At 56.9% G+C, this 18,262-nt stretch overlaps 3 protein-coding genes across 6 annotated transcripts in view; 2 read left to right on the forward strand and 1 right to left on the reverse strand.

Moving 5' to 3' along the window:
- Positions 1-2,917, forward strand: part of LOC119114020 (CCR4-NOT transcription complex subunit 3-like) — a 4,648-nt gene extending 1,731 nt beyond the window's left edge. The window contains exons 2-4 of the mRNA XM_037238251.1: positions 464-648; positions 2,148-2,272; positions 2,685-2,917. Of these exons, the coding sequence (XP_037094146.1) occupies positions 464-648; positions 2,148-2,272; positions 2,685-2,783 (409 nt within the window). The 3' untranslated portion in view covers positions 2,784-2,917. The remainder of the gene's footprint in view (positions 1-463; positions 649-2,147; positions 2,273-2,684) is intronic.
- Positions 2,918-5,590: 2,673 nt separating this feature from the next.
- Positions 5,591-11,650, reverse strand: LOC119113925 (methionine-R-sulfoxide reductase B1-A-like). 4 transcript variants are annotated; one of them, XM_037238155.1, is made up of 5 exons: positions 11,623-11,650; positions 10,689-10,766; positions 10,176-10,318; positions 7,334-7,448; positions 5,591-6,820 (listed from the first exon to the last, which is right to left on the reverse strand). In XM_037238155.1, the coding sequence occupies exons 2-5, from the start codon at positions 10,741-10,743 to the stop codon at positions 6,774-6,776; spliced, it is 360 nt and encodes a 119-aa protein (XP_037094050.1). In that variant the 5' UTR covers positions 10,744-10,766; positions 11,623-11,650; the 3' UTR covers positions 5,591-6,773. The 4 variants fall into 4 exon arrangements, with proteins under 4 accessions (XP_037094050.1, XP_037094051.1, XP_037094052.1 ...); XM_037238156.1 differs by having other exon boundaries at positions 11,580-11,643; XM_037238157.1 differs by lacking the exon at positions 11,623-11,650 and adding an exon at positions 11,336-11,371.
- Positions 11,651-12,571: 921 nt separating this feature from the next.
- The window catches only part of LOC119114021 (uncharacterized), a 43,497-nt gene continuing 37,806 nt past the window's right edge, over positions 12,572-18,262 (forward strand). The window contains exon 1 of the mRNA XM_037238252.1: positions 12,572-12,899. Coding sequence (XP_037094147.1) covers positions 12,672-12,899 — 228 coding nt within the window. The 5' untranslated portion in view covers positions 12,572-12,671. The remainder of the gene's footprint in view (positions 12,900-18,262) is intronic.

Raw genomic sequence — 18,262 nt, forward strand, 5'->3', positions numbered from 1 at the left:
CAATCAACCAATCAGGCCGCAGAGGCTCACCAGCTGACCAGCCTATAGCCTCTAAGCGGGCAGCCCGCCTCACTGTTTCGCGACGATAAGGCCAACGCGCCGACCGTGCCTGGCGCCGCCTGCCGCGCCACGCGGGACGCGGCGCGCGCGGGGACCTGTCCGCGTCGGGAGTGGCGCTCAAGGCGCGTCAGCGCGACTGACTACCGGGGGCTGTTGTACGCCCAGCTGTGGTGTGGGGACTGGTGGCGTTGTGGGAGACCTGCTTGCGGGCCTGTGGTCTCGCGTGCTGTGTGTCGGGTGGAGGATGATGGTAGCCTGCATGGTTTGGCCCGGGTTAAGGGCTCCGTCGGCGGTTCTTGCGTCACGGTGTGGAAAGGTTCCCGAAACCCGCTCCACTTCTCCCACTCCCCGTGTCTTGAAGGGTAGGTGGGGTGGGGGAGAAACAGTTGTCTTAGCACCCCAGGAATGCATTTGGACGGCTGGCAACTGCACTCGTAACAGATGGCGTCTCCGCACTGGTAACAGATGAGAGCTGTGACGTAACGCGTCATTTGTGTCCGCAGGTACCCCCACCTGGCAGTGATTCCATCGATTTTTTTCTCAAGTTGTCTGTTGAAACCCTCTTCTTCATCTTCTATTATATGGAAGGTAAGGAAGCGCTCCGAGAATTGGTACGTTTGCTGTAATTTCAAAGCAGGCACGTAGTTTGTATTTATGTTGCCGACGTGTGGCTTTGTGGTCCGAGAAACTTTAATGAAGTGTAGCTTGTCTGCATGATGTTGTTTGTAACGCGCTGACTTACTCGCACTTGCTGCGAAAAAGCTAGGCCATGCGGCCTTGGCGCGCGCAGCTGCTGCTGAACCTTTCTCTTCCCCAGTGTTGTCACTCTCAAACTGGCTATCCTTCACAAATCCCGATTAAAGGGTGTATGACACTTTTTTCTGTTCACCCATTGTTGGATCAGAAGAGTTCGATTTGATCGATGAGAAAACATTTTCTCGAAATATGTCTGAAAGCTCCGAATTTTGATTTGAAGTACCCACTCCCTCGGGAGAATTCTCATGAACTCCATGCTCCCCACTATGAAAGCAATGCTTGTCATTTGCCCTGCTTTTTCCAACGTTTGAGTCCTGCAATGTTTGCAACACACTAATCTGAAAACAAATGCTTAAAACGATACGCAGACACTAGGCTATTATCCCGCGAATTCAACGATACGTTTTACCAAAGCTTTTGATTTTTCCCCTACTGCGTTCACCAAAGTGGCTCGTTTCGAAGCGCACTTTGGCTTTGGGAAGCGGAATATCACGTGGTCTACATTGACGCGCTGGTTCAAACTTCAACAAATGCGCTTCTCACTAACTGGCCCTTGCCGGCCGCTGTACCAGTCGCGAATACTCACTAACTGGCCCTTGCCGGCCGCTGTACCAGTCGCAAACAGTCATCTGTACTGTCGTCATCCATACCAGTAGAGGCACCACTCTTAACCCGTAAGAGCTGACGACGGCCCACGGCAGGTTCTGCCGTCATGACGACGGTTGTCATGACGACGGCGGTCGCGACAACTGCGATTGTCGCGGACTATGGATACACTCTGGGGCTGCCACAAAGGGAATGAGTGTAGTGCTGTCACAAAGCGTTGACAGCGTAATTTGCAGTGTATGTTTTTGAAATTTGCCCCAAAGGTGGGAAATTCGAAAATTCGAAATTCGCTTGAAGTGGTAGTGCGGATGGTCACTACTGACATATCAGCCACACGCCGCACCAAACGATCTTGCTCCACTCACCACATGTAGCTCACCGACGACCGCCTCTCAGCACCCGAACAGACAGACAGAGCAAAACAACAGGACAGAACAGAACAGACCAGGACGTAACACACAGACAGACAGCACCGCTAGTGCCGTTCGCCAGTGAACGCCGGTCTACGCATGCCAGTCCAGCAGTGCGCACTGGTCGTCCGAACAAGCATGATGACGCGGGCACGTCATCACGCAGCGCTGACGGCTGCGGCGCGGCGGCGTGCCAGCAGACTGGCGGCGGCGGCAGGCCGGGCGCCGCGCGCCGGCACGCTGTGCGCGTCCGCCTGTCTTGGGCACGGGAGGTGTGCGAGTGGCGGCACTGAAGGCCGACGTGCCCGCCCGCAGGTACAAAGGCCCAGTATCTGGCGGCGAAGGCGCTGAAGAAGCAGTCCTGGAGGTTCCACACCAAGTACATGATGTGGTTTCAGCGGCACGAGGAGCCCAAGGTCATCACCGACGAATATGAGCAGGTACGGCCGCGACGGGTGTAGCTAAGAGGGCCTCGCACCTTGTCGAGCGAGTGTGGTTGTGTGGACCATGTGCATCGTTGCCATCCGAGGTGGCATGGATCTTGCCGTGGCTAATTCCGCATGGTTCGGCGAACTACACGCAGTTGTCGCGTCGATATTGATCATGGTTTTGCGTCGAAGCGCGGACGTTTGAGGTTTGCTCGTGGACGCAAGCATGGGGACCGCGTCGTGTAATGTCGATAGTCGAATCGGACAATGCGAAGGACAAAACACGACTTTCTTTCGCGAGATGTTGCTACCGGTGAACTATTCTGTTCCGTTCCCCGGTGTGTGGCACGTGGTTTTCGTGGCCGCGCCGGTGGTCCCCACGGGCAGAGACATCGCAGCTGACACGCGCCCCCCGCGCCGGCAGGGCACGTACGTGTACTTCGACTTCGAAAAGTGGAGCCAGCGGAAGAAGGAGGGCTTCAAGTTCGAATACAAATTTCTGGAGGACCGGGACCTGAACTGACGCATACAAAGCGACGCGCTGTATTTGTGTCTCTCAGTGTGGTGGCGCGCTGGCCGGCTCGTCCGGCCGGCGGTGATTCTCAGGGGGTCGTCCCCCGCCGCTGCGGGCCCGCCGCCGGCCGGCGCGGCGCCGCGGCCCGCCCCGCCGTCCGCCGCCGCCACCCCGCCCCGCCCGCGCCCGCCGCCCGCAGAAGCTGGCCGCCGCCCCGCGCCTTGCCGCTGGCGGCTGCGCGCCTTCCAGGGTGGTGATCGCTATTATGTTGTTAATATTATCCGGCGCGTGGGGTCGCGCCGTGTGGCGCACGCCGTTTGGAAGCTTTACATTGCGAGTGGCCTCCGGTGGTGAGAGGGGCCGCCGGGGCGTGGGGCTGCGCCGCCGCCAGCGCCGCCCGGGTCAGGTCAGGGGAGGCCGGCGGAGGCGGCCGGCGCGCCAGCCGCGGAAGACGCCGCCAGCGAACGCCGCAGAGCTGATCTCTTGCCATCGCCGCGCCGCCGGAGCGAGGCGAAGTTCCGCCGGGTTGCGGCGCTGGGACGCGCTCGGGGCCCGGCAAGGCGCCCCCGCCGGCGCCGGCACCGGCTCCCTGGCGCGGCCCGACCAGCGCACCGACGTCGACACCGCCAGACAACCTCAGGTCGCCGGCGGCACCGCGGCTGGACCGGCGCGCGCGCCCGACAATCGAGCGGACAGCGACGCCCCGCCGACTGCCCCGACGCGAGCCGCCGCCACGCCCGCCGCCGGCCACGTCGGCGGACGTGGTCGTCCGGACCATCGGCAGCGCCGGCCGGCGCCCGGCCGCGGCGGCGGCAGGAGGCGGCGCCTCGGCCGTCCGGCGGCCCCCCAGCCAGCACCTGTGATATTTTAGCATTTGCGCAGCGGTGGCCGTGGGCGCCAGGGTCGTACGGGGATGGCGGGGCGCGCGCCCGAGGCGTCGCCCGACGGCTGCGGTCCAATGGGGCTGATTTATAAATAAAACTTTGTCCATGTGCGGGACGCGTTTGCCGGGAGCAGCCGCTACTGGCCCAGCGAGGAGCCGTACGGAGCTCTGACCGGGCGCGTCGAGTCAGTCTACCACGGGTCATGGTGAAGCGATTAGCAGTGTCAGGTTTCCGGCCGGTGACCACGATGCGTTGTAGTAATTGTTAATTTCCAATTACGCCCTGCGGAGACGTACAGAGACTCGCGGCAAACATTCCGCGTTTACATATCACTGAGTGCAGGTGGCGGCGCCGGCACGCTTCCGCGCCACGCGCTTGTAACATTACCCCGTGACGAGAACGGTAAGCTCCACATCACCCATCACTCCAGCACTCGGTCGCCCAGCTCGTGTCGCTGTGGCTGAGGCCTTGGACCTCATAACCTCTTCAAAACTGCCTTGTTGATTCTTGCACGTCAGGCTGCAGGGGCTCCTTTTGACATTTTCGGTGCGCCGGCGCCCGCAGGCAGATCCCGTTCCGTGCCACGACTCGACACACCGCAGAGAATCGTCTGCAAGGGCGAGGTGCTCTCCGTTTGCAATGGCAGGTCGGCAGGAAGCAGGCTACACGTGGGTACCCCAGGCGGGTGGGCGGGCGGTCACCCCGTTTCTATTCCAAGCCAAGGTCGACTTTGCATCTTCTACACAACGGACCAAGCGTGCACAAACCTACCTCGATCGGTACCAAATAAATTTCCTTGCCGCGGTTTTCTCGCCCGCCGCGCTCCTTTTCCTATTCGCGCTTGTCCAGCGTGCTGCGGCTTCCCTGTCTATCCGGGGAAAACTGCACGCACCAGCATTAGCAGCACCAGCCATGAGTGGACATGTTTCCCTGACCGGAGACCCAACATCCACCCGCCTGCACATACCCCAAATATGGAGTCCCCTGCGCGGGTTTGGCCCCGACGGGTCACTCCCAAGTGCACGCAGTCTTGTCCGCCACTTTTCACCCTCCTCCAAACCCACATCCCGAAATGGCCACTAATGACCAAAAGGGGCATCACATCCCAAAAGAATAAAATCACAACCGTGCAACAAGAATGGGCTTCAGGTGTGCACTGACATGTCTACGTCTGCGGCGATTTTGCAATTGGCGGGCTAGCAGACGGTGGCGCGGGGCTAGTGCCTGGAAGCAGAGCTCCGAATACTACCGCACCTAACGCCGGCAGGCGCTACTGCGGCTAGGTCCGTCGAGCGGTTCCCAGCGAACGCTGAGGCCCCTTATCTTCGTGCAAACCGTGCCGTTGTGCTGTTCCTCGAAGTCAAACAACACATCTCCCTAGATTGTATTAATTCCACAGACGTATCCAACTTGGAGCTAAAGGCATTTTATCGTCGCTGGAGACGTGAACGAAACGTGAACGTGATGTGAACCAGAGACATGAATGTGATGTGAACCGGAGACGTGAACGTGATGTGAACCGGAGACGTGAGCATGGCGACAGCCGGCACTGACCGCACACCACGCACCAGTCAGAGCGTCTCGTGCGACAGCACGAGTGCAGCACCTCCCCCCCCCCCCCCCAGTTTGATAAACCCGCACCACTTAAACAGAAATCACTGCGTCCCTTAAACAGAGAGCACTGCGTCCCTCAAACGGAGAGTACCGCATCCCTTAAACAGAGAGCACCGCGTCCCTTAGATAGAAAGCACAGCGGCCCTCAAACAGAGAGCGTCGGGTGCCACAGCCGCTAGAGGGCAGACAGGAGCACCACGGCGTGCTGCTGCGCGGAGCGTGGCGAGGCGTCTGCGCGAGACTGCGCGGTGACCCTGAACACGCTCGCTGCGACGCTGCTGCCGGCAGCGGCCCGAGGCGTCATGGGCAAAACAACAATCCGAGTCTTGGACGCATCATCGCAAACGTGTCGCGTGGTTACAACAGCTTATCAAGCGAAGCCATCCGCTTTCCGAGCGGTGAACGGTAAAGGCCGCGCCAGACACGGCGACGGCCACGGCAGAACTACATGGCACGCGTAAGCGACACAGAGACGAGGCGAACCCGACCAATCGCACGCACGCGCTCCTCAACCGCGCATGCCGCCACGACACCGCACCCGGCATTCGAGCATCTCCATCGCCAGGCGCATCCCCACCCGTATCGTCTCCATCACTTCCGCAAGCTTTAACGCCACACGGCCGACAAGCACGGTGTCGGCGCTCTGCGCGTCGCACTCTGTCGCCGTAACAGACCCGCACCGTTCCTGATCGAGTCCATGTCCGCCAGCGACGGCGTCCCACACGTCACACCTCTCGCCTGTGAGGTATGACGACTCTGACGTCGCGGGCGGGCGGCGGCGCGGCGGCCGGGCGGCGTCCGGGCGAGTCTCGGCGCGGCCGGCCCGCCGACGGCGGACTCCCGGCAGTGCGTCATGGGGCCCAGAGCCGCCCGTGGCCGTCGCGCCGCCGCCGGCTCCGTCCCGGCAAGGAGCCGGCGCGTCCCGAGGCCGGCACCGGCGGCGGCGACAGCGTTCAGGACCAGGCGCCGGCACCAACGGTCAGGGTCACGGACCGATAACGAGGGTTGGTAGCATAGACGAGTATCAACTAGGTAGACATAGACATAAACGCCGATACGGAGGCCAAACGTCCCGGCTAGAGACAGACATAAGTTAGGATTTAAAACCATTACCGCCAAGACTAGAGGCCAGCACCAGAGGTCAGGACTAGTGACCAGTACTCGAGATCAGGGCAACGGACCAATCAGGTCCCGGAGGCCAGAACCAGAGAGATCAGGACCGGCGCCCAGTCCTGGTGAAGACCGCAGCTCAGTCCCGGGGGTGAGGAGCGAGGACCACAGCCCGATCCCAAACGTAACAACACCCTGAGCCGCTTCCTGCCGGCCGGTCCCTCTCCGCGGAGGCCGCGTCCCGCGCCATCGCCGCGCTCCTCGCCGCCCCCGGTCCGGGATCTGTGGACCGGAGCCGGACGGCCCGGCCTGCGGGTCGTCCGGCCTTCCAGCCGGGGTCGCCACCCCAGCAGGGTCGCCGCCCACCGGCGGCGCCGCCGGCGGGGCAGCGCTACTCAGCCTTCGTGCCATTGGTAGCGCCCTCACGCTTGATCACCTCTGGAAAACAAACGGTGGGTCGTGACGTTCAGGCGCTCAAACGGTGTCAACTGACTGGCTGTTGGGTTTCGGGTGCGTCGCATGGGTTCGCTCCAGCAGTGCCATGCCACACGCGCTCCGATGGCTGTGGTCGCTGGCGTCGTGGTCAGACAACGCCGATTGTGGGAAAGACGCCACATCAGGCGGCGCCGAGCCCCGAGGGGACCACCGTGAGTGGAACAGACGCCATTGCACCGCCACATCCACATAGCATACGGACTATGAAGGCATGTGCATTTGCAACTTAACAATAACACCTTGATTAATTCTATTTCCTGTGAGTTGTCATACATGACTATCATCATCATCGTCATCGTCACCATCCTCATCCTCGTTATCATAACCATCAATCATCATCCCGTCATCGATCATCATCGTCATCATCAATCATCGTCACCGTCATCAATCATCACCACCATCATCATCACCATCGACACCATCATCATCAATCTGACAATCGTCGCGACCACTGACCTTTGTGAGGCACAAACTTGAGGGCGTGTGAGAATATTCAGAAGCGCGAGCCGCCGTCCGGGCCGTCCCCGAGGAACTCATGCCCTAGCCCATTGCCGCATTTACCGCACATCACCTGCGCGGCACGGGGGGAGGGCCGGTTCGCAGGCTGGCTGTGTAGCATTGGAGCGACATGCTCACGATTATGGCGCGCCTGCTTATTACGTGGACAATGCGAGAGACGCGAGGCAAGTGTAAGGTGGTTAGTTTTTGGATGATGTCTAGAACCATAAGTCGCAAGTCATCCTTATAGAAGGTTTAAGGTTTGTGAGCCATCGGGTTCGATGGTAGTAACGTCTTAACCGACAGTCTCCCAAAAACTTAGAAACATAGCATTTGTACTATATATGACAGAAAAGCCCAATAGACCTCACAGAAGTGCTAGTTGGCCAGTTTGCTACAACACACACAGCCGCAAACCTTGAAGAGGGCGGTTTCTTCCCAGCGACCGAAACGTTTCAAAAACCTTCACCAACCACTGGAAAAACCATGCATTACGGAGGCCAACGCCAGCATCCGTTTCGTTTCGCTGTTTCGTCCAGCATGCAGGCAGGCCCGGCCACCACAGCCGGCCTGCGCCGCACCGGGACTGACAGCCGGTCCTGCGGTCCCGACATGCGGATGTTGGGCCCGTCCGGGCGCCGCGCCACAGGAAGTCGCGCCGCGCCCAGATAACCGGCACGCCCAACTGCCGGTCGCCACCGTCAGACTGCAGTCAGGCACAGACTGCCGGCTGCAGGCCGCCACCGTCAGACTGCAAGCCAGGCCACACAGTGCTAACTGCCGGCCCGCCGGACCGTCAGACTGCAGCCAGGCTTCAGACTTGCCAACTGCCGGCCGCAAAGGTCAGACTGCAGCCAGGCTACAGATTGCTACCTGCAGGCCGCCACCGTCAGACTGCAGCCAGGCTTACAGACTGCACTACTGCCGCCACCGTCAGACTGGCAGTCAGGCTACAGACTGCCGTCGGCCGCCACCGTCAGACTGCAGCCAGGCTAACAGACTGCCACTACTGCCGGCCGCCGCCGTCAGACTGCAGTCAGGCTACAGACTGCCGCCGGCCGCCACCGTCAGACTGCAGTCAGGCTACAGACTGCCAACTGGCAGGCCGTCACCGTCAGACGGCAGCCAGGCTACAGACTGCCGCCGGCCGCCACCGTCAGACTGCAGACAAGCTACAGACTGCCAACTGCAGGCCGACACCATCAGACTGCAGCCAAGCTACAGGCTGCCAGCTGCCGGCCAGAACGTTGGGTGCGCTTTATCGGAATGTGCTGTACGGGCCGGCGGTGTGTCCCTTCGTCGCGCTGCGTCCGTGCCACCGCAAACGCAACGAGAAAGTGGGGTTTCATGCATTGCGACACACACACACGCTTCTACACACCAAAACGATAACGCGTGGCACGCAAAACACGTGCAAAGGCGGGCGCAGCAGGCGGAGGCATGCGTCCAGAAGCATGGGGGCTGAGGGACGTGCAGTCGTGTGCAACATGCGTATTGCTCAGGATGTTGCATAGAAGCAGCGTAGGATGCATGGGCTAGGAACAGGTCGCCTGACGGGATCCAGACGAGGAGAACCTAACGCCAGGGCGAGCACACCCCTCAGTACAGCATCACCCCCAGGCGGTCCACGTCCACAATCCAGCCCACCTTAGTCCACCCCTGACCGGCGGCAGCACAGCGGTAGGAAGCCAGCAAAACTTGAAAGCCCACATCTCAAGAGCAGAGAGATTATAGTATATAGTCAGCGAAGAGATTGTCGGCGCATTCGGCACTGCGTGTGACCTGACCGCAACCATGCAGGCCACGGTCTTGCATCGTGCTGCCTGGGCCGGGGGCAACAGAAAACATCGGATAGTTCGAGAAGTGTATGGGACATTCATCGCCAAATATCAACTCAGCCTGGCGACGTGGACACGCTCTTGCAACGTGGAGCCCGGACGGCGCGCAAACAAAACAGCGTAGCGACCAGGACTCTAAAAGCTGCGTGGAAGTACACAATAAACTTGAAAAACCATCTTAAATAATCTCTCCAATGATTTGCCTGATTTGGCGCCCGGACACCACTGTGTCCCGAGCCTGAGCGCGCGGCCCGCCGGGCGTACCTTCAGCGCCGGGCACTTGGTCTCGGTAGCGCCCTCGGCTTCGGGCAGCTTGCGCAGCGCACCCTCGCCGGCCGGCTGGCTGAAGGCGGGCCAGGGCGTGTGGTGCTCGTACTTGGCCGAGCTCGGGAACAAGCGGGTGGCCGCACTCGCCGCACGCGTATACCCCTGGCGTGCGCAGCAGGCCGGCCAGCGTCAACCGCATCCGTCAAGCGCGCACGGAGGGGGCGGGGCTGGCCAGCGGCCCGCCGGAGGCTCGCTGGCGGCTACCCAGCGAGCCGCCGGGGCGGCCGGGGTCGGGGCGGGGCGGGGCCGGCGCCACGCGGGCGGCGACTCCGCCTGCCGACGCGTCATGGGCGGGGCGGGGCCAGCTCCCAAAGCGATCCCCGGCATGCAGCCCGCGCAGCTCCTCCCGAGCCTCGCCGGAGCCGTCTGGGGTATGGATGGCCCACCCCTGTGACAGGATACACGGAGTCAGGGGAAAGGAGACACTGGAGACCTGCCCCAGGGGGACCGGAGGGCGCCTGTCTGGGGGCCCGACGGGGACCTGTCTCAGAGTCCGCTGGGCCCTATCTTACCAGGCTGACAGGTGACCCATCTTGGGGCCTGGTGAGGTGCGGGCAGCAGACAGGTCAGCACTGCACAGACTGCAAGCAGGTCACAGCTACATGCAAACACAACCCACAAGACCACAACACGACCTTGTAGGCGGTGGCCGACTCCTTGCGCCGTTTCAGCGCGTCAGCACCGACGGTGGTAGAGAAGGCAGGCCATGGTGTGCTGTGTGCGTACTTGGCACTGCTGGCGAACAATGGGTGCCTGCACTCCGAGCAGGCATACACTCCTGCCAGGCAGGGGGTGCAGCACTTGGGGCACTCCTCCATTGACCACCCCATCACCTACTGATGGATGAGTGGCACACTGCTGGGACACTGGGAGTCTCCACAATAATTATGGGGCTAGGCCATGAGGAAAAAAGCAGTGTGGGATGGGCAGCAGTGAAAATGTTTTACACTTTAGAACAATTACATCTTTCAGTCCCCTTATGTGGATGGTAGGTAACTGTCAAGAATTTAACAGTTTATCAAGATGTCAACAGCAATATAATGCCAATTGATGACAATGTAACTGGGTACAACTTAGTGCAAATCATAATGACCATGGGACATGTCTAGCTTATCAAGATTCATGACTCAAGAGGATAACTAACTTACCATGCTCAAAATGATCCCTATATTTTTCACCACCAAACCATGAGCAGAATGACATCTTGCTTCCAGTAATGTTCCTTTCTGCAAAGAACAAATACATGTGGTATTCAGGAGTTGCACTCAGTGAACTCAAGGTTTCTGGTAAACACCAATACACCATACCTTGATAAAGTGTACTGATTTTAATGCTTAAATCTGTCCATGCCTTTGACTACTTCTATACCCAGAGGATACAAGACTGCTGACCTACTCTTCCTTCTCACTATATTTTGAGAAGGGAACTCAACATGCATATCACACATATTTATAGAGCACCAGTAATTGCAGGCACCATGTTAATGCCCAGTGGCCATGATATGGCTGGGGTTTGGACCTGAGACCCACATGGGAGATGGGGGAGCTAACCACTTGGCTGCTTGGCTTGGCTTGGCTGCCTTCCTGTGTTGATTATATAAGACTTGTGTTGCATAAGCACTGCGGGCGGCATCTTCTGATGCTTGGAATAAGCATATTATTGCATACCACTGCATTCTGACCAATACCTTTACCAGAACAAAGCAGTTTTACACAGCTCACTTCTAGTTTAAATAAAAACTGATGGAGTTTCACACTAGATGCTGTGTTTTTACAAAATTGCAGGCAAAACTCACAGGATTCTGGAAAATTTGTGTTTGATCTTCCAGGAAAATTTTGATTAAGTCTAAGCTGCAGGCATGAACAGGAACGCCAGGGCATGGCCACAAGAGCAACACAACTCCTTCATTAATCAAGCACAAATACTCCACATAAAAATTTACAGACTTTGACCACAACATCCCGCTGCAGAACTGTTCCCGAGTCAACCGCAGTCGAACTGTTCATGCCCTCACTGCAGGCGTTCTGCACCAAACTAACCATCCAACAAACAATACACAATAATACGACGCACTGCACTCACGTCACACCAAACCACAACGCCCCACCACTCACAACGCCCGGCGCCGTATGGCAGCGCAATGCCCATGACAGCGGGGTACCGTGCTCGCATTCCTGAAGCGTTCGCCAGCTGTTTGCCTAATTTGCGTCATATTTGCTGTCTGCTGATGTCAGAACTTTGTCGGAAAACATCACATCACTGATTTTTGAAAGACGAGCCTAACAATATTAGCACCGTGACTTGAAAGGACAAAATCGTTAACAGTACTGGCCAAGTATTGACCCACAGCTTTAGTATGGTTACATCCGCGGGCCCAATAAAAAAACAGGAAAAAGGTATTCCAACACTTATCTATGAAGACCTTGACCTTTGCAAGTCTCGTAGGATTTCTTCGACATGTCAAATGAAGTATACACAGGTGTGCTTTCCAATAATAACCTTGGTGTGGATGAGGAAAAATGCCTGAGCCAACCATCAACACACACAACAGACGGGTTCTTACCTGAGCAAAGCTCACCATCTCTATGGGGCTGGAGCCTGGAGGCCACCCTCGAGGAGTTGAAAGCCACATCCGTCGAAGAAAAGTCATCATCCAAGCGGTATCAAACAGTAAAATTTGTATGTCTAGCGGTCCCATAGGCCCAAAGCATACGGATGTTAACAGGTTATGTCGGCCGTTTAGTCGCTCCTCCAGAAAAGACCGTTTCATCCCTTACCCTGGAAGTACTAAAACGCTTCTCACTATGCAGCACTATAAGCTTTCTTGAGCTTGTGGCTATCACTAGTGGTAGACGCAAGCATACTTAGAATTGCTGCATGAGACGTTAGCTTCATGGCGCAAAAACTTACCCGTTTCTTGGCATTTGGCCAAAAGAGCATGGCGAAAGGCCGCTGAAACTTGACAGTATTTTAACCATGACTTCTTACCACGCGATAATCGCTGCACCTTGGCTAAACTATTGCACGCGTTTGCAAAGTGAGAAGTGGGACGGCGCTAGAGGGGCTGGGATCGGGCCCCGTGACCTATTGGTTGAGGTGTCGGGGCCGCGCATTCCCGAACCGGTTGCGACATGAGCGAGGATGGTGGTGCAGATGAACGGACGGATCGAAAAAAGCCGCTTATGGTGCTGCAGCTATCGGGGGGCGATCCTTCGGAGACAAACGAAGAAGATGAAGTCGCGCGTGTGGTATTGAAAAGAGATTCTGTCGGAAAAAATGTGGAGTCTCAAGCCAACCGTCGTTTGCGACTTATCATGCGTGACTTTGGCCGGTCCGATGGTCAGCACACCGACGCTGAGGTGAGTGTTTTGTTTTGATTCCTCATTTTGGTCATGCCACTGTATGCAACATGTCAATATGCACATCCCACAGGTGTTGGTGGCAGAAGCAGAAAGTTGGGGACAGTTGGGTCAATTACTGGCCAATTCGGAGGCTGTGCTGTCTGCCCCCTGCCTGGCCTGTCTGGACAGTGTTTGTGTCTGGGTGACTTGCTGGTTTAGCCAAGTAGCTTTAGGTGATAAAATAGGCCTACAAAATGTGACCCATTGGTTTTGCAAATGGTGATATATTTTGAATGCCATCTGAAATGCTTGTAAAGGTTTGCACAGTAAATATTCACTATATAGTGTACAAGCTATATATTTGCACACTCAGTAAACTGCTGTTACTTTTGTATTTTGTATTTCTTCAGACTGTTTTTCCTCAGTTTATCTTCCACACTTTACCTAAGTTTCATCATCACCACGCAAATAAAAATTACAGCATTTTGAGATTGGTTGGCATTTCTTTTCCTGGAAAGTTTTGTTCTGATGTTATCCTGTTATTAGTTAATTTGGTTTGGGAGTGTGCAGTGTGGGAAATCATCAACTTTCCATTTTGGGAAACTGGCTGCTGGTGTCATCAACAAGTAAAAGCATGCACGAGAAGCACAGTGGTAGACTTTAGCAATGCATGTGGGAAATCATCAACTTTCCATTTTGGGAAACTGGCTGCTGGTGTCATCAACAAGTAAAGGCATGGAGGAGAAGCACAGTGGTAGACTTCAGCAATGCATGTGGCTCCCACCTGACAGTCTACTGTTGAAGCCCCATTCAGGCATGGTGATAGTTTGTCAACAGAGATTTGAGCCCAGTCTGCCCAGTAGAGAACCTGAAAGATTTGGCAATGGTGAGTGCCAGAAGGGCATCAGTGTTGACCATGTCTGGTTTGATCTCATGTGGATTGTATAAATGATAATGATGTCTTTAGCCACATGACTTGATAATCATGATTCATTCAAATAGTACTCAAGTATGCCATTCCTGGGTGTGATATATGTCTCTGCGAGGTTGGATCATCTGATTCTACTTGTGCCCATATTTGGAATCAAGGGTCTTTGTTACTAGCATGCATCTATGATGCTCCCCTGGCTGGTGGAGCCTGGGTGGTAAGCCAATGAAGAACTGACTTAGGTGCATTTGTTCACAAGCAAGTTGTCACTGTTAACCAGAGCGTGCTTAGTTGGCGCACACCAGTGATGCCACCTCAATGGGTGCAGGTGCTGCCATAAGTCTATGAAGAACTGGGCCCTGGGCATGCTTGCATTTTATACCTTGACATTTTGCTAAGCTCAGTTGTCAACATCATAAGCATTAAGGCCATGGCACTGGCGGAAGCAACTAACGTTTGCGAGCCTCCCATAACTTGTGAGGGGAAGGCGGCCTGAAGGCGAAAGGGCATTCCGCCAGTTTCCATCATTCAGTGTTTTATCTGGGCTGTTATCTAATCGCCTAGCGGCTACGTGCCGTGAGCATCCCGGCTACCTGCCGTGAGCAGCCCGGCTACCTGCCGTGAGCAGCCCCGCTACCTGCCGTGAGCAGCCCGGCTGCCTGCCGTGAGCAGCCCAGCTACCTGCCGTGAGCAGCCCGGCTACCTGCCGTGAGCAGCCCGGCTACCTGCCGTGAGCAGCCCAGCTACCTGCCGTGAGCAGCCCGGCTACCTGCCGTGAGCAGCCCAGCTACCTGCCGTGAGCATCCCGGCTACCTGCCGTGAGCATCCCGGCTACCTGCCGTGAGCAGCCCGGCTACCTGCCGTGAGCAGCCCGGCTACCTTCCGTGAGCAGCCCGGCTGCCCGCCGTGAGCAGCCTGATGCACCGGTCTGATCCGTGTCGCGCTTGACCGTGGAGTGGAGTTGCTGGGTTGCGATGTAAGAGCAGTGCGTTATATTGTGGTGTGTTGAGTTACGGGTGCGCGCGCCTGGGCGTACCTGGGCGCGCCTCTGCGGCTGACCGCCGGGGCGGCGGCCGACCTGCCGCCCCGGTCGGCGGTCACCGAGACGCCTGTCGACTGGTACCGGTGAGAGCGCGCGAATATCACACTGGTGGCAGCGAGTGGGGGCGCGCCAAAATGGAGTCGAGGGAGAAATTGGCGTGGGGTGATGGCGAAGAGTTGGAAGACTTCTTGCGACGGTTGGATGCCTGTCGGCTGGCGGTGGGGGATAAGAAGAAAGCAGTGGGAAAGGCGCTTCTTGGCCTCGGTTCGCGGATTGCGGTGATGGATGCGCTGTCAGAAGAGGACACAAGGGATGTTCGGAGCCTGAAGTCGGCACTGCGTCGGGAGTTCGGTCCGTCCCAGAGCTGGTATCAGGACCGGCTCAGTCAGCGACGTAAGCAGCCCTCCGAGACACACGGTATGTTTCTTTCCGATTTACTCTCTTTGTTCCGGGGTGCGTTTCCTGACTCGGAGCCGGACACGTCTGTTGGAGCCGCTCTCTTGAGGAGTCGTTTCTTGGATGGCATCTCGTCAGATGTTGCGGCACAGTTACGTCTGTTGTATCCCAGCATTGACTTTGATAAGATGCCGATACATGCCAAACAAATTGAGGAGGCTGTCCATCGCTCGCCGGCTAAAGTCAGTCAGATTGTGAAGGGGTCTTCAGTACAGAAGGGAGCGGTTGAGCATCTCCGGGACGAGGTAGCCGGGCTCTCTCGTGCCGTGTCCGAGATCCGCGCGGCGGCCGGGCCGGCAGGCCGGCCGGCTTGCGCTATCGCCGGGGGCGGCGAGACGTCATTCGGGGCCGGGCGGGTCAGCCAGCGGTCGCCTCAGCGGGGCGGGGGACCGCCACGTGACCCGCCCAAGGTCAGCTGGGCGGGCGGCCCACAGGAGCATGCACAGGGGGAGGGCAGCGGTGCGGCAGGGCCGGGCTGGCCGGCGCCCGGGTCGGGCCGGACTGGTTTCCGGGGCAGACAAATGCGATGCTGGACATGTGGTTTTTCTGGCCACCGGCAGGTGGAGTGTACTCGGGCTCCATTGGGTCGCGGCCGGGGGCGACCGGCCCCCGTTGTCTGCTGGCGTTGTCGTGAGTTTGGGCACACTCAGCATGATCAGGCTTTAAACTGAGGAGGGTTACTACCGCTGGGCCGGGGGTAACCGGATCAGAGGTCAAAGGTCCCCACAATTCGCAGGTCCGTTCGCTTCATGTGCATGGTCGCATTGCGAAAGTGGATTGTACGTGGTTGGTTGATACGGGAGCAATGGTTACCTGTGTGTCGGCATCTCTTCCGGGCATCAGCTCGTTACCACTCAATCCAGCGGTTGTACAACCGATCGCAGCCAATTACACAACATTGAAATGTGTTGGAATGGTTTCGGCAAACGTTTTGATCGGCCCGGCAGCGATAAATGACGTTCAGGTATTGGTGGTGGAAGATTTGTCCGCTCCGGCCATCCTTGGAAATGATGTTCTGGCGTCGTTTAAGTCCTTCCAAGCAAACTATAGCGAGCGGGTGCTGTATCTAGGGGGTTTTCGCGTACCGCTGGAGGAGCGGTTAGATGGCATCCGATGCAGCCAGTTTCCGTGCGTCTTGCATCTGATTTCACAGTGGAACCATTTTCTGGAAGGATCATTTACGCACAAGCTGAGGACTTCGGGTCGACTTCTCAAGATGTTATGTTTGATCCGGATCCTCGACAAATGGAGCGTTATGGAATTTCTGTTAGTCCTTGCCTGGCTCGGTCTGGGGTAGATAACCGCATTTCAATCCTCGTGGAAAACCCCGGACCAGATTCTGTTCGTCTTTATATCCATTCCGTTCTTGGCAAGGTTGAAGACATGACGACGGCTCCATTGGGGGTGACAAGCCTAGGCGGGTCGGACCGGTTAACGTTGATTTGGCGGAAGCGGAAGTCAGTGAGGTCAGTCTCAGGAATCTCAAAAGTCTATTTGGCAGATACCGGGACGTGTTCGCAAATTCTGATGCTGAGCTGGGTCGAACACATCGTGCCCATTTCGGCATAAACACCGGCGTGTCGCCACCTGTTGCAGTTAGGCCAAGAGGAACCCCATATCATTTGAGACCAGAAGTGCGGAGGCATATTGCTGACATGGAGGCCCGTGGGCTAATCCAGCGTTCCAATTATCCTTGGTCGTCACGTATTTTGATGGTCAAGAAGTCAGATGGTTCTTTTCGTTTCGCGGTGGACTTCCGTGCGTTAAACAGCAAGACGATGGATGAGGTCTGCTACGTACCATCTGTCAAGGAATGCCTGGATAGCTTGGCCGGGTCCCAGCTGTTTACCACGCTGGACCTGAACTCGGCTTATTGGTAGGTCCCAGTGGCCCCGGAAGATCAGAAAAACGGCATTTACAACAGAGGACGGGAAATGGAATTCCGGGTGATGCCATTTGGGGCTAAGGGTGCGCCTGGCTGCTTTTCTCGCCTGATAGCAGAGGTATTGCGGGGCCTGACTGGAAACAGGGTTACTGCATATCTCGATGATATCACTGTTGGTGGAAGAACTGAAGAGGAGCACCTGCACCTGCTGCAAGCCGTGTTGGAAAGACTGAGGTGGGCTGGTTTGACTGTAAAGAGCAAGAAAGTGGTGCCCTGCAGGCGGCGGATAAGGTTTCTTGGGCTCGTTGTGTCATCCTCAGGTCTCGAGCCCGATGCGGAAAAGGTCGAGGTTATCAAGAATTGGCCGCGACCACAGACAACCAAACAGTTGAAACAATATCTTGGGCTTTGCAATTACTACAATGAGTTCGTGCCACATCTCCAGGTTGTAGCGGCTCCGCTGCATAAAATCTCTGGAAAGACCAAGTTCCAGTGGGATGAACGGAAAGAAAATGCTTTTCAAGAAATGAAACAGGCCCTCAGGATGTTCACCCTCTTGCATTTACCAGACATGCAGCAAGAATTTGAGGTTAGCACGGATGCATCGGATTTTGGTTTGGGCTGTGTTCTATCGCAGAGGGACCAATCAGGGGTCGACAGGCCGGTAAGTTTTGCCTCGAAGGCCTTTTCAGATCATGAAAAGAATTGGCACATTCGAGATAAGGAGGTGTTTGCTTTTGTTTTCGCTTTGAGGAAATTCAGGCCGTACCTGCTTGGAGCGCGATTTAAGTGGTTCACTGACCACTGTGGGCTTCAATGGTTACGCAACACCAAAGATCCGAGAGGGCGGTTCGCACCCTGGGCTGAAGAGATCGAGGAGTTCAATTTTGCAATACATTTCCGTCGCGCCGAGAAAAACCAACATGCTGATGCTCTGTCTCGCGTGATGATCTCCGCAGCGCAGCTAGCGCCACAGTCTCAGGCACGCGATCTGATCCACCTGGTGGAGGAGGGCATGCGAGATGCTCAGGAGCAGGACGAGGCGTCTAGGGCACTGCGCATGAAGGCAC

The sequence above is a fragment of the Pollicipes pollicipes genome, unplaced genomic scaffold, assembly GCF_011947565.3.
Source record: "Pollicipes pollicipes isolate AB1234 unplaced genomic scaffold, Ppol_2.1 Scaffold_7262;HRSCAF=8765_pilon_pilon_pilon, whole genome shotgun sequence".
Classification (NCBI taxonomy): Eukaryota; Metazoa; Arthropoda; class Thecostraca; order Pollicipedomorpha; family Pollicipedidae; genus Pollicipes; species Pollicipes pollicipes.